The sequence below is a fragment of the Euleptes europaea genome, chromosome 18 (assembly GCF_029931775.1).
Source record: "Euleptes europaea isolate rEulEur1 chromosome 18, rEulEur1.hap1, whole genome shotgun sequence".
Lineage (NCBI taxonomy): Eukaryota > Metazoa > Chordata > Lepidosauria > Squamata > Sphaerodactylidae > Euleptes > Euleptes europaea.
Genome location: NC_079329.1, coordinates 9525165 through 9540597, shown reverse-complemented (window position 1 = coordinate 9540597; position 15433 = coordinate 9525165). Strand labels below are relative to the sequence as shown.

Below are 15433 nucleotides of genomic sequence, written 5' to 3'. Positions count from 1 at the left end.
CTGCCTGAGACCCTGGAGAACCACTGCCAGTCTGAGTAGGCAATACTGATCTCAATGGACTGAAGGTCTGATTCAGTATAAGGTAGATTCATGAGTATTTTGAGTATATCTCGCCTAATCTGTATTTTTTTAACAGAACAAACGGCCAATTCACGTATCTCAAAACATCAAATACCTGAGCAAACAGTTGAAACAAAACTTCTTGCTTCCGGAATTGGAGATTGAAGATAGGAAGATGAAGCCTTCTCAGGAATCTGATGCCCAAAGCTATAGCTTCACAATGCTGCATGGTAAGGCCGGACCTCACTTCATGCAATACCTCCAATTGGCCAGTAATACCGCGACATCCCGCTAGCACATAAGAACGTAAGGAGAGCCATGCTGGATCAGACCAAAGGCCCGTCAAGTCCCAGCATTCTGTTCACAACAAGCTTGACCCACCACAAGCTTGAAGACTGCAACAGCATCCTCCCGCCCTGTGCTCTCCAGCAACTGGTGGTGGTGGTGCAAAGTGCCGTTGAGTCACAGCTGATTTATGACAACGCCTCATGGAGTTTTCAAGGCAAGACACATTCAGAGGTGGTTTGCCATTGCCTGCCTGTGTGGTGTAGTGGTTAAGTGTGGTGGTTTGGAGCGGTGGATCTGGAGAACCGGGTTTGATTCCCTGCTCCTCCACATGAGCGGCAGAGGCTAATCTGGTGAACTGGAATGGTTTCCCCGCTCCTACACACGAAGCCAGCTGGGTGACCTTGGGCTAGTCACAGCTCTCGTAGAGCTCTCTCAGCCCCACCTACCTCACAGGGTGTCTGTCGTGGGGAGAGGACGGGAAGGTGATTGTAAGCTGGTTTGAGTCTCCCTTAAGTGGTAGAGAAAGTTGGAATATAAAAACCAACTCTCCTCTTCTTCTGCTTCGCGATCCTGGACTTCCTTGGTGGTCTCCCATCCAGATGCTAACCAGGGCCAACCCTTCTTAGCTTCCGAGGTCTGACAAGATCAGGCTAGCCTGAGCCATCCAGGTCAGGGCCAGCAACTGATACAAAGAGGCATACTGCCTCCGGTACTGGAAGGAGTTGAAATCCATCATGACTAGTAGCCACTGATGGCTCCATCCTCCATGAATCTGTCCACTCCTCTGTTAAGGCCTTCCAGATTGGCAGCCATCACCACATCCTGTGGCAGTGAATTCCACAGCTTAACGATGCACTGTGTGAAGAAGTACTTCCTTGGGTCTGTCTTGAATCTTCCACCATTCAGCTTCAGTGGATGGCCCCTGGTTCCAGTATTATGGGAGAGGGAGCCCCTGACAGAGAATCTTGCTATGGAATGTTCTATATCCCAGAGTCCCAAACTGATGAAAAGACCATCGTAAATCGCAATACCGTTGTAGCAATGAGAGAGAGCGCACATCTGTTCTTGGCTTAAAACCTATATGATAGATATAGTAATCTCGTTTAATCGTTTGGCTGGCCAAATGATTTCCTTCTCATATGCAAAGTCAACACAACAAGTACATTGTCAACCTCTTCGTCACCAAGCTTTGGCAATTCTCAGCCGGTGCCTGTTTGTCAGGTCCAGGTTTCTTTTGCTATGAGGTGTGTCCAATCGCCACCTCTGAATGGTTTGCCTTTCTCACCTAATGCTGCCCTCCTCCCTGGGGAGGTGGCCCATGGGAGATATAATAAGCTCTTGGAAAGAGGCCACTTGAAGAAGCTAAGGAAACAATCTGGGGTGACTCTTGTTAGCAGGTAAGAAGCGGGGAGCATTTGCCCAGGAGCGTGGAGGTTCTCGACATGTTTTCTGTTCTCTGCCTAATAACAAAGAATCTCCATTTTTTTGGCTTTGCAAATACCTTGCTGGAGTATCTCTGGAATTAATTATAGCCTGATCTGTGTCTGTTATTTTAAAATGTTGGAAATGTTACAATGCTACCCTCGGGGAGTTTTGGAGTAGAAGTCTTCCAAGGTTGCTATCTGATTGTAGATCAGAGGACGGGCTGTGTCTGTGGATTGGTGCTTTACTACCAGCCAGGCTCCGAGCCCTCATGTAAATCTTCATGCCGTCTCCCCTGAGAGGGAAGAGCCTAGAACGTGGGCTGGGTGGTCAAGATACTTATTTATAGTCTCCCTTTCTCGCCGAGACTCAAGGCGGACCGTTAGTATCTTCTACGGCATCATCAGGACGCGTTTTCATTGTTACACATTGCTTTGGGAGAGCGGATCTTCTCCTCCTTCTCCTCCTCCTCCTCCTCCTCCTTCTAGACAAGGTCTTCAGCCATCCAATAATAAGCCCCTTCTATGCAGGTCACTATGGAGAACGTAAGTCCCCCTTGGAAACCAGCAACCCACATACTGCTGCTACTTCTCTTGGGAGGCTCCTATGTTAATTGTGAAGGTAAGAATCAAAATAGTTTCCCAAGGCTGCCGACCAGGATACAGGGAAGTTGGCTGTTGGCTTGTTCCGAGAGCCAGAGGGCTTGTTCCTGTACATTGATTGCCTGGTGCTATGGGGCCATAATCCCCAGAACTCTTCCTGGGAGAAAGTGTGAGGTCATTTCTTAGTGAATTTTTAGACGGAGGCTGAAGGTAGTCATATCAGTCCAAAGCAAAAGCCATGTAATAAATGAATGAGCTGTCATATTGCATGAATCCAAAGAAAAACCGAAAGGTGTTGTTATTATTTTTTAAAACTCTCATGAAGGAGATCTAGAAATTTAAATATTTTAAGATTTAAACATTTTCATGATCTCATGTTCGCTGCCTTGGGGACCTTATTTGGGTGGAAAGGCAGCATAAAATGTTTTAAATAAAAATAAAATTAATAACAGCCATATTTCCCCACAAGAATGTGAGTTCGAGAGATGTGAAATTTGTCAGATTCCGGAGAGAACAAAGAAAGGGAGCCAAGCTGGTCACAACAGAAATCAGAATAGTGGGTTAAGCAGGATTTGCTGGGACTAGCAATGGGGTTATGGCAGATCTGGAGCCCGCTACATTTTTGAAGTCTCATATATAGGGTTGCCAGGTAACTCTTCGCCACTGGCAGGGTTTTTTTGGGGCAGAGCCTGAGGAGGGCGAGGTTTGGGGAGGGACTTCAATGCCATAGAGTCCAATTGCCAAAGCGGCCATTTTCTCCAGGTAAACTGTTCTCTGTCGGCTGGAGGTCAGTTGTAAAAGCAGGAGATCTCCAGCTAGTACCTGGAGGTTGGCAGCCCTACTTATATAACCATCTCTGTCTCTTCTCTTTTCCTCCTTTCCAGAGTGGTGCTATGACAAACCCAGCTGTGGTAAGTGAAAGGCTTTATTCTCACAGTTTTGCGCACAGCCTGAAGGGAACCAACCAACACAGGAAGCGTAGGCAGTATTAGACCATTGGGGCACAGAAGGGGCAGTTGGGCTCCTCTAGGTGGACTCCTAGGGGAGAACGTGGATGACTCATTCCCCAAGCATCTCTGATCTTGCTAGAAGAGGGTGGTTGGTTGGGGTCTGGAGGCCCAGAGACACTTTCAACTTAGCTGGCCCGCCAACCCAAACGGATGTACAAAGCTGATGTGGGACACTAACCCTTGAACTGCTGCTTCGAATCTCTTACTCCTGCTGTGGAATTCCTCCCCTAGCGAGGTGCCCTCGTTTTCTTACAACCTGGTGTCATTACTGTCTTTAAGATGCTGGGCCAACCTGTTTGCCCGGGCTCTTAGCAGCCTCTCTCATCAATCACTTTTTATTGGTGGTTGCACACACTGGGTTTATCTGTGTCTGAGGTCACATGTCCGTTGTCAGGTTCCCAAAGGTTGAGATCCGTCATGGCTAATAATTGATTCAGAAACCTGAAATGTAAATTTTAGAACTGCTTTTTTTGGTTTTTCACATGTGTTCAAGGATAGTGGGGCTGAAAAGAGCTTTGAATTGTATGTATGTATGTACCTACATACGTACATATGTATGTATGTATGTGTTAGGGTTGCCAGGTCCCTGTTCACCACTGGCGGGAGGTTTTTGGGGCGGAGCCTGAGGAGAGCAGGGTTTGGGGAGGGGAGGGACTTCAATGTCATAGGATCCAATTGCCAAAGCAGCCATTTTCTCCAGGTGAACTGATCTCTATCAGCTGCAGATCAGTCATAATAGCAGGAGATCTCCAGCTAGTACCTGGAGGTTGGCAACCCGTATGTATGTATGTATGTATGTATGTATGTATGTATGTAGTTTTAAAAGGGGTTTTCAGCATTACTTTAAACTCGTTAATGGAGTTGTAAGCTGCCTTGGAGACTTTTTACAGTAGAACGGTGGAATGTCCTTTTTTAAAACAAATATTTCAAGTTCAAATGATCAGACATTGGCTTGTGTAAGAAAAAGGAATTTGAACAGCATGGCAAGGATTACAGAAAAAGACAGGAATACTAGGGAAAGTTGAAGGCAGTAGGAAAAAAGGAAGACCCAACATGAGATGGATTGACTCAGTCAAGGAAGCCAAGGCCCTCAGTTTGCAAGTCCGGGGGCGAACGTGAGTTAAAGTTCCCATGCATTAAAGACCTGTGCGACTAACTCAAGGTCACCTAGCAAGCTTCCATGGCAGACTGGGGATTCGAACCTGGGTCTGAGTCTGACTCAGATGAAGCAGGGATTGTGATAGCTGGTGGTGATGGGTATATAGAGTCATTGGGATGGTAATTACATCCAATTAATTAATTTAGAGCATTTTTAAGCATTATTTTGTATATGTGGCACCACATGACTCAGGAGACAGATAGCTGCCACTTCTGCTCTGATTCACTTGCCTTCCAAAGCAGAATCAAATGAGGACAGCTGTCAAGCTTGCTTTTGGATCCTCCCCTTTAATGCTTTGGTTGCCTCTCTTTCATTAGCTCTAACCCCCTTGTCTGCTTTCCTAGGGCCCAATACGTGGTCTTCCCTCGGTCAGTGCAATGGTGCCAAACAATCTCCCATCAACATTGAAACCAAGAAGGCCATGCCTGGTACCCATTTGGGACCTATTGATTTCATTGGATACGAAGACCGTATGCGTCCGCAAGCTCTGGTCAACACGGGGCACTATGGTAAGAAAGAATTATGAGCGGCTGCAAGGTAATGAAGTGTAGGACCCTGGTGGTCTCAGTATTGGGACTTGGGCAGCGAAATCCAGTTCCCTTATTGACCGCACCACAGTGGTCACTTGCCAGAAGAGGGAGCTGCTTTCCGCTCTCTGCAGCATTTCAGCACCACCTCTGCAGATGGCCAGAGAGTGGCATTGTTACTGCCAGGTTAACAAGGGTCATGTGGCACAAGGGACTCGCTGGATACCACCTCATCTTATCAGACTTCTGAGTTTAGTCTGGGTTCTTAGTCATAGCTCGAGTTCAGATAGAGTTGCTCTTAGACTGCCTGTCTACCTACCTGACAGCTTGCTTGGATTGCCTGTCTACCTACCTGACAGCTAGCTTGGACTACCTGTTTACCTACCAGGCAGCTAGCTTGATTGCTCTCTTGACAGCCCTCTTGTTTGATGGCTCATCTACTTTGCCTGGTTGGTATATATATTCCTGCAGTCCTCCAGGTTATCATGTGGCCCCCCCGCAAGGCCTGCCTTGACACTAGAGCAATCACATATAATACAGAGAACTGGGTCTTATGATGGCACACATACCATGTAAATAACTCAGCTCACATCACTCAGATAGATGGCAGCTGTGTGGGCAGAGCAAGGCGCAAGTTGTATTTTGAGCGCAGAAATCATATGACCGTTATGACTACAGCCCAGAGATGCTGTTATGTGTTAGGAACGTATTTGTCATGGTGAGACGAGGTGCTAAAAAGGAGTGTGCCTATTGTAAAGATGGAGTCTTCTAGCACAGAGACACTAGCCCTGTTCAGAAGTGACAGTGAACGTTTGAACAGTCTAGCCCTGTGCTGATGACCCATCTGTATGCCACCACATGGGTCAGGAGAGTGGGCATGAGTGTACTGGCTCTCCCCCTGACCTCCATGCGATTGTTGAATTGTCTGCCTGATACAAACGCACAAAGGAGGCGCCCATGCGTGCACACACCCCTCCCCGTGATCAGCAATGCTTCCTACTGAATGTGGCTTATCACTGGGAAGGAATATCATGCGGGAACTTCTGTCACATGTCCACACTGTGCAGATGACTTGGTGCATATCCAGAGGTGGAGGGTGAAGCCAGCTGCTCATGCCTGCTCTGGGGTTGCCAACCTCCAGGTAATACCTGGAGACGACACATCCAGATATCCTTTTGAAACTGGAAGGCACACACCTTAAGTCTGGAACATACGTTCCGTGAGATTCATCGTCTTAGGATAGCCACGATAGATGAAGCTCAAGCGAAATGGGACTTTTACCGGAAACCCATCGGGAATTTGGCATCTATGGATGTTTGTGAACTATGATTGTTGACACTATTATTGCATTGCAATTTCTATTTGGGTCTGGATTTATTGTAATCCTGTACTTTTGTTGACTTGACTAGCAACTGCTAGAGTGTTGTATATATCTTTTCACAATATATTTATTCTCTTTTGCATATAGTCTATAGCACGACAGTTTTTGTCTTTAAGGCCAGAAGTGCTGTTTGCTTTGGTTTGACATACTCTGTTTTGGGGCACTAGTTTTGTAGTTTGGTTACCAAACCTCCAGGTAATAGCTGGAGATCTCCTGCTATTACAACTGAACTCTAGCCGATAGAGATCAGATCACCTGGAGGAAATGGCCGCTTTGGCCATTGGACTCTATGGCATTGAAGTCCGTCCTCTCCTCAAACCCTGCCCTCCCCAAGCTCTACCCCAAAAACCTCCCACTCGTGGCAAAGAGGGACCTGGCAACCCTGGTCTTCTCTCCTTCCCCATCCAGTGAGTCAGCATGCAGAAAAGTTACCTAAACAGGCCTTTTCTGTACAGTGTATGCTTGATTTTTCTCTATACATATTTTGAGCCTTTCTTGTCTTACGTTCAATACAGGTAGAGCAGAATATGTGATTTTAAACCCCAGGTACTGGTCCCTGGTTTCAATTGTAAAGCAAATTTGTGTTGGCCGTTTGTTGCAAACAGATTTGCGCACATATGCATGTGCAAGATGTATTGTGACCTTCACTATAACAGGAGTCCCCAACATGGTGCCTTTGGGAGGCAGGGCATCTGCCAAATGTTTTTGGAAAGCAGGCAGGGCCAGGTAGGACTTTTGCCCAGCAAGGCTTCTGATTGGCCACTGGAGGTTTAATTGGCGGTGCAGATTTTTTAAAAAACTTTACTTTGGCATCAGCTGCCACCACAGCACAAGGATCTTCACTGGGTGACTGAATGTTAGCTGTGGCAGCCATTTTGTGGCTGCGCCCATCACTCCGTGTGAGAATCCCAAAGATGCCCACAGGTCTAAAAAAGTTGGCTATAACGTCTGAACAGGACTGCATTGCTCAGCCTTAGGGGTCCAGCTCAATAAACAGAGGAAGTAAAGATTTGTGCTCAGGGACCCACTGGAGTAGGGTTGCCATGTTCCCACCCCTCCATTGGCGGGAGGTTTTTGGGAGCAGGGCTAGGACGATCGCACATGCGTGCGGCTGCGCGCAACGCAATTACATTAGTTCCAGGTTTACCCCCAGAAGCACCACATTGCCACAGCGCTTCCGGGGGTAAACCTGGAAGTAATGTAATCGCACGCGCGATTCCCACTCAAGAGCAGCCCAGTAGATTGGCGGGCAATTGCCAAAACCACCCACCTGGCAACCCTACACAGGAGGCCTAAATCTGCTTTTGACGACCCTCGTTTCTGACGGTGGGGAGGGAGTAAGTTTCCTCCCCCAGTAGTGCTCCTTTTCCTTTGCTGACAGTTTCATCAAATATATACATTCCTCTGATGACCAAGTTAGGTCCTATATCTCTGCAACCTGGCTCTCTTTTATCTGCATAGTACCCCTGCTGGATTTCATTTCTTAGTCATGTTTGCACCATGATTATATGACACTGAGTGAGGTGATATAGGAGAGGGGCCGTGGCTCTCTGGTAGAGCATCTTCATGGCTTGCAGAATCATCCAGGTTCAATCTCCAGGTAAAAGGGGACAGGTAGTAGCGTCTCTACCTGAGACCCTACAGAGCCATTGCCAATCTGAGTAGACAGCAGTACTGACTTTGATGGATTCCTTTTAAGGCAGTTTCATGTGTGAGCTGTCAATTATGTTCACAGATCTGTGTCTCTCTCATTTTGTATCCCTCTGTCTCATAACAAACTATCTGGGCGGTCAAATTAATTGCACGTGTGATCTAAAATGCAGATAAAGCCATACTTCAACGAAACCTCGGTGCTACAGATAATAAACCTGTTGCACATTCACTGTTAACAAATTCAGGAGGCTTAAAAATAAGCTCTGGGATTATTAAAGGTCTCTGTGTGGCTTCTTGAACATAAGTGCTTTAATTTATACCTCTTACCATACACCTGTAGGCAAGGATAGGCCTTTCTCGGGACGGGTTCTCTCAGTAAAGCAAACATGCGTCAGAGAATCCTGGCTAAGCACATAGAAGAGGGAAAAGAGAAGCTGGGGAGAAGAAGGGGGAGTGTTAAGCAGTCTTTCCCGGTTCCTTGTTTCTCCCCTTCCCATCTCATCTTTCTGAGCCTCTTTTTAGATATTGTCGGGCAAGAGTCCCCAACCTTTTTGAGTAGGGTTGCCAGGTCTCTCTTTGCCATAGGCGGGAGGTTTTTGGGACGGAGCCTGAGGATGGCTGGGTTTGAGGAGAGGAGGGACTTCAATGCCATAGAGTCCAATTGCCAAAGCAGCCATTTTTTCCAGGTGATCTGATCTTTATCGTCTGGAGAGCAATTTTTATTTATTTTATTACATTTCTACCCCGCTCTCCCCAACCCGAAGGTTGTAATTGTAATAGCAGGAGATCTCCAGCTATTACCTAGAGGTTAAACAAATAAGAGCATCACCATGCCTGTACCTAGTAGGTTTGGAAATCAGCACAGTCAAAGTACAAAATTACAAAATTATTATTAGTGATTAGGACAAATTACAACAAGTGTTATACAACAACCACAAATGCTATCCTACCATGATACATATATACAAAATTCTCTCAATGTCAACCACACAGTTGTACACATATTCTCGATGCTATAAATGCAAATATGAAATTTTTCTTTATGGTGAGCTTGTCCCCCAGCTCATTCTTTTTGGATTATACCATTCATTGGATATCCTACTTGAATTGGACTTTTCAACCTCACCATAAAGAAAAATTGCATATTTGCATTTATAGCATCGAGAATATGTGTACACCTGTGTGGTTGACATTGAGAGAATTTTGTATATATGTATCATAGTAGGATAGCATTTGTGGTTGTTGTATAACACTTGCTGTAATTTGTCCTAATCACTAATAATAATTTTGTAATTTTGTACTTTGTGCTAATTACCTAGAGGATGGCAACCCTATTTTTGAGCTTGTGGGCACCTTTGGAATTGTTACACAGTGTGGGAGGCCCAGCCAAAAAATGGCTGCCACAGGAGGCGGAGCCAGCCACAAAATAAAACGGCTGCCACAGCTTTCCTTCAGTCACGCAGTGAAGATCCTTGTGCTTTTGTGGCAGCTGCTGCCAAAGTCAGGTTTTAAAATTTTTTGCACAGCCAATCAAATCTCCAATGGCCAATTAGAAGCCTCGTTTGGCAAAGGCCCTACCTGGCCCCACCCACTTCCTAAAAACACTCGCTGGGTGCCAGGAGAAGTGTTGGTGGGCCCTGCATTTCCCCATTGTAGGGAATCAGATGTTTCCAGAGATGTTTCTGGGACTTCAGTGTGCCATTTTGGCTGCACATCTTGTCCCTAAAAAATACATGAATGCATGAAGCTGCCTTATCAGACCCTTGGTCCATCAAAGTCAGCATTGTCTAAGGCCGGCTGCGGCTCCCCAGGGTCTCAGGCGGAGGTCTTTCACATCACCTACTTGCCTGGTCCCCCTTTAACTGGAGATGCCGGGGATTGAACCTGGGACCTTCTGCATGCCAAGCAGATGCTCTGACACTGAGCCACGGCCCCTCCCCAATGGACCGGTCTCAGAGATACTCGGTCTGTGCTTGTTCTTGCTTCCGTTTTGGAGGCATGACTAGTGTTGCCAACTTCTAGGTGGGGCCTGAAGATCTCCCAGCATTACAACTGATCTCCAGCCGATAGAGATCAGTTCACCTGGAGAAAATGGCCGCTTTGGCTATTGGACTCTATGGCATTGAAGTCTCACCCCTCCCCAGACCCCGCCCTCCTCAGTCTCCGCTGCAGAAACCTCCCACCAGTGGTGACGAGGGACCTGGCAACCCCAGGTTCTCCCCTTTTAATCAAAGCTTTAGTAAAACATTCCCAGCTCTCTTTTCACATCTTGGTTTCATTGCAGCTGAAATTGAAATGAGGAGTGGAGCCGCCATCTTTGGAAGGGGGCTTCCAGCAACGTATTACCTGAAGTCGTTCCACTTCCACTGGGACAAAAACAACTCCCCGGGATCAGAGCATGCGGTCAACAGCAAACGCTATGACATTGAGGTGAGTTGTGTCAACAATAGGCAGAAGCAAAGAAGGGGGTGAAAGGGGAACACTAAGATTTGGGAAGTGGTGTTGGGATGTCAGTACAGCGGTATTAAATTGCTGAGCAACCCAGGCCTACCCCCCACCCTGCGGCCCTGGGCCTAGGGTTGCCACCTCCAGGTGGGGCCTGGAGATCTCCAAGAATTACAACTGACCTCTGGATGACAGAGATCACTTCCCCTAATGGCTGCCTTGGAGGGTGAACTCTGTGGCATCACATCCCTGCTGAGCCCTCTCTCCTCCCCAAACCCTGCCCTCCCTAGGTTCCACCACTACAGTTCTCCAAGAATTTCCCAACCCTCCCTGGACCCATAATGTCTTGAATTTTGGTTCTGTCTGTACTAGGGTTGCCAACCTCCAGGTAGTGAGGAATCAAAATTATGCACTTGTAAGAAGCTCAGGTGATTCATTCTTGTATATACCCACCTTTTTGTATTCTTGTTGTATGAACTTATCCTTGCTCTGTATTATATCTTTTGGATATTCTTGAAGTGAGGCTTTTCCTCTGAATACAATTGTTTGCATATTACCTCAGATGTGCTTTATTGAGCTTCTTACAAGTGCATAATTTTGATTCCTCGTTTTCCTACTTTGTACTTGTAGCCCGTTTTTTGAATACTAACCTCCAGGTAGTAGCAGGAGATCTACCCACAAAGAGGCCTGGACCTCCCGCAAGAAGCTCGAACCTTCCTGTTGTCTTACACTCTCATAACATAGAAATCCGGTTTCCCTCTCATTTTTCTTTCTCTCCATCTTGCGCCAGCTACACATCGTTCACACCAAAAACAACATGAGTGCTGAAGAAGCAAGAAAAGACCCTGAAGGATTTGCTGTCTTGGCATTCTTCTTAAAGGTGGGAAGTGGAGCGGTGACAAAGCCAGTGTGATCAGTGGTATCGCTTTACTCTTCTCTGGTTAGACCTCAACTAGAGTACTGTGTTCAGTTTTGGGCACCACAATTTAAAAAGGATGCAGACAAGCTGGAACATGTCCAGAGGAGGGCAACAAAGATGGTGAGGAGTCTGGAGACCAAGTCCTACAAGGAAAGGTTGAAGGAGCTGGGTATGTTTAGCCTGAAGAGGAGAAGACTGAGAGGGGATATGATAACCATGTTCAAGTACTTGAAGGGCTGTCATATAGAGGAGGGTGCCGAGTTGTTTTCTGTTGCTCAAGAAGGTTGGACCAGAACCAACGGGTTAAAATTAAATCAAAAGAGTTTCCGTCTAGACATTAGGAAGAATTTTCTAACAGTTAGAGCGGTCCCTCAGTGGAACAGGCTTCCTCGGGAGGTGGTAAGCTCTCCTTCCCTGGAGGTTTTTAAGAAGAGGTTAGATGGCCATCTGTCAGCAATGCTGATTCTGTGACCTTAGGCAGATGATGAGAGGGAGGGCATCTTGGCCATCTTCTGGTCACTAGGGGTGTGGAGCGGGGAGGTAGTTGTGAATGTCCTGCATTGTGCAGGGGGTTGGACTAGATGGCCCTGGTGGTCCCTTCCAACTCTATGGTTCTATGATTCTATGATCAGCTGGGAAAGCTGGGTGGTTGTCAAATGCCATGGTGGGCAATTTGGCTTCTATTCTAAAAGGGGGTGGAGGAGGACATCTTGAGAGGTGGTTCTCGGACATCACTAACGCTCTCTCCATTTGCTTCCCCACAGAAAGACAATTATGCTCCCAAAATGAATGCATGGAAGACTCTGTCTGGCTTCCTGGAATCAATCCCAGAAAAGGGTGAGCCCCCCTAGCCCCTTGAATGCTCTGGAAAGCGAGGCAGATTCCCACCAAGTCTTTTAACCATTTTCTGTACCCCTGTTCCCTTTCTCCAGGGAATTCTCTCCCTCTGCGTGGAGATTTCTCATTGGGAGGGTTACTGAAAACAGTCGATGTAAGCAACTATTACCGCTACCACGGCTCCCTCACCACTCCCCCCTGCAGCGAGTCAGTGATCTGGACCGTCTTCCCTGACCCCATTGAGGTGACCCCTAAAGTGGTGAGTGATTATCATTGATCAAATAGATGCGGCGGCCTGGGGCAGAGGCCTTTGAAAGGAAGATGGGACCACGTGTGTCAGAACAGGGAGTGGAAGCGCCCGAGTTCTTTTGGAAGCAAAGTGTGGATTATGGAGACATGGGGCGAAAACACATGGTCGCTTTATCCTCCTTTAATCCCTGTTTCAGCTAGGATTCAGCCAGGATCGAACGCATGCGTTTCGCCTAATGTGCGTTCGATCCTGGCTAAAACAGGGATTAAAGGAGGATAAAGTGACCATGCATTTTCACCCATGGATTATAGAGGCTACTGAAAACCAGCTAGATTCGAGTCCAGTAGCATCTTAGTTCTTTCATGCATGGCTATTTTCCTCACTGTCATCCCTCTGATGACTTCGGGTCTTCGTTGTGATTATGCATGCCATTTCCGACCATCGCCTCGTTCTCCCCCTTCCTTTCCCTGAGTTTTGCCCATGTTTTCAGGGACCTGTTTTATCTTGAATTTGAAAACCCGAGGAAATGAAGGGGGAGAGCGAGGCGACCTCTGACAGTCGGAAAAGGCATGCATAATCACAACGAAGACCTGAAGTTGTTGTAGGGGTGACCGCGAGGGAAACAGCCAAGCATAAAAGGCCTTAGAGACCAACAAGATTTTCAGAGTATAAGCTTTCATGAAGCAATGCTGTCTTCATCAGGTATTTGACGAAGGGAGCATTAACTCTCAAAAGCTTACATCCTGTAAATCTTGTTGGTCTCTAAGGTGCTACTGGACTCGAATCTAGCTGTTCTACCGCAGACTAACACGGCTATTCTGTGAAACTATTGAAAACCAGAAACCTTTCACTCTGATCCCAGTTTTGTTCCCTCTAGTGCTAAGTCAGATCATACCCCGGAGTATCTTGCAATTGTACAAGGAGCTGGAGCTTATAATCTGTGCCCTATTGCTGTCGGGGGCCGGATACCACATTTGTTACGAGGGCCGAATGTGACATAAATGTCATTCGGTCAGGCCTGGCTATGCCTCGCCAGCCCAGATTGGAGGGGGTGGCTGCCTCAGTTGGCTCGCGGGCCGTATCAGAACTCTCAAGGGGCCGGATCCGGCCCGCAGGCCCTATGTTTGACACCCCTGGTCTAGGTGGTCCAAGGTCCCCAACCTTTTTGAGCTTGCAAGCACCTTTGGAATTCTGATACAGGGAGAACGGCCCGTAAAATCGCCACCGCAGGAAGCATAGGCACATGCACAGAGGAAGCCTAAGTGCAGGGGAGAAGAGGGATTTTTTTTAACGTACTGGGAAAGAGGAGTGAAAGAGAATAAAACCAACCCTGTGGTGGCATCTGCCACTGATGCAACGTTCTTCTAATCTGCCCAGCCAATTGGATCTTCAGTGGCCAGTCAGAAGCACTTCTGGGGAAGTGCCCCACCTGGGCCTGCCCACTTTCTAAAAACACTTGGTAGCAGAAAAGGTGTTGCATGTTGGGACCCCTGGCCTAGGCCCTGGCCCACCCCTGTTATCCCATAAAGTGTGTTTTCCAGAATTCCTGGAGAGGAGAAGCCTGGGACTTTGGGATATTCTATATATCCTGTGCCCCACACAGATAATATTTTTGGGGGTCCTTTGGTCATGTGAGAGCCCTGCTAGGCCAATGTCCCTCCTTAAAGCTAGAGCTGCTCCTAGTGATCAGAAGAACTTTTCCACTGGGATTTACCTGCTGAGAAGGTTGAAGGTAATTCTGGAGTCCTGGTTATTACAGCTTTACTTTAGAGATTAGAAAACGGTCCCTTGGTTTACACGGGCTCTCTGGGTTGCTGTCTGCCACTGCTTTTCCTCTCCTAACGGTCTCTCCCATCCCTGGCTTCTTCCTTGTTTCTAGGTGAAATGGTTTACTCAGTCACTCTATTTTACCACCAGAAAGGAAGGCAGGAAGATGCAGAAAAATTTCCGTCCGGTGCAGCCGCTCAAAAACCGAAAAGTCTTTTACTTCAAGGAATCGAAATACCCTCGTGATCAGACCTCTGTCTGAACAGTGTCAACTGGACGTTTTGGCTAGCAGGGTTGCATTGTGGGCAGTAAACACTAACAGGTTCCTTCTGTCAACCTATGGCCTAAATTCCCTCCATCTGTCCCTGTTCCAATATCAGTACTTTCCACACACTGCTCTAGTCAACAGAGTGTCCTTTCTTCTTTCTGGGTGCGAACAACGTGGGATTGCTGAACTTGAGCTCGTTCACACGTTCAGAACAATCCCCCCTCCCCCGAAAAGGGACATAGGATTCTTGCCTCACTACAGATGATGATTTTCTGCCCCCAGCATTTTCCCCAAGCTGATTACAATATGCCTTGCACCTTTGCATCCTTTACAACATTCCTCCAGTTGCAACTTCTGACTCGGATAAAAAGACTCATGTCCGACGAAGGGAGCTTTGACTCTCGAAAGCTTGTACCTTGAAAATCTCTAAAGTGCCGCCGGACTTGAATCTAGCTCTAAAGTGCCACCAGACTGGAATTTAGCTCTTCTACTGCTGGCCAACATGACTACGCGCTGGAATAACTGGTATGGTTCAGTATCTACCAATTAAAGCACTACCATTTCGCCTTGGAAGAGTTTATGCAGTAATATTTATTCAGCCGATAATCACATTCATTAGATAACAAACTCATGGCTTTTCAGCCTAAGAACAAACCATATGGCGGTGCTTTGCAAGATTTGAACCCAGAACAAAGAGGCATTTTTGGGAAGCAGCCTACAAAGCGGAGCAATTCCTGAGTCCCACCATCAAGAGAGGAAGAGATAGCTCCTTTGTTTATGCAGTGAAACACCCTACATACTGCATATGTAAGGTGAAACTACAAACATGCCCAAAAGTTGCTTCA

At 47.0% G+C, this 15433-nt stretch overlaps 1 protein-coding gene across 1 annotated transcript; it reads left to right on the top strand.

Moving 5' to 3' along the window:
• The first annotated feature begins 2306 nt into the window (after positions 1–2306).
• Positions 2307–14582, top strand: LOC130490395 (carbonic anhydrase 4-like). Its single transcript, XM_056864222.1, has 8 exons — positions 2307–2391; positions 3257–3283; positions 4886–5050; positions 10387–10532; positions 11338–11427; positions 12231–12303; positions 12399–12562; positions 14433–14582. The coding sequence occupies exons 1-8, from the start codon at positions 2307–2309 to the stop codon at positions 14580–14582; spliced, it is 900 nt and encodes a 299-aa protein (XP_056720200.1).
• Positions 14583–15433: the final 851 nt, after the last annotated feature.

What these genes read in the sequence shown, in the direction of transcription:
- LOC130490395 (XM_056864222.1), top strand. Translation starts at nt 2,307, where the DNA reads ATGGAGAACGTAAGTCCCCCTTGGAAACCAGCAACCCACATACTGCTG. An exon ending in CTCCTATGTTAATTGTGAAG is followed by an intron (nt 2,392 to 3,256) that starts GTAAGAATCAAA and finishes CCTCCTTTCCAG; the next exon opens with AGTGGTGCTATGACAAACCC. An exon ending in TTGAGGTGACCCCTAAAGTG is followed by an intron (nt 12,563 to 14,432) that starts GTGAGTGATTAT and finishes CCTTGTTTCTAG; the next exon opens with GTGAAATGGTTTACTCAGTC.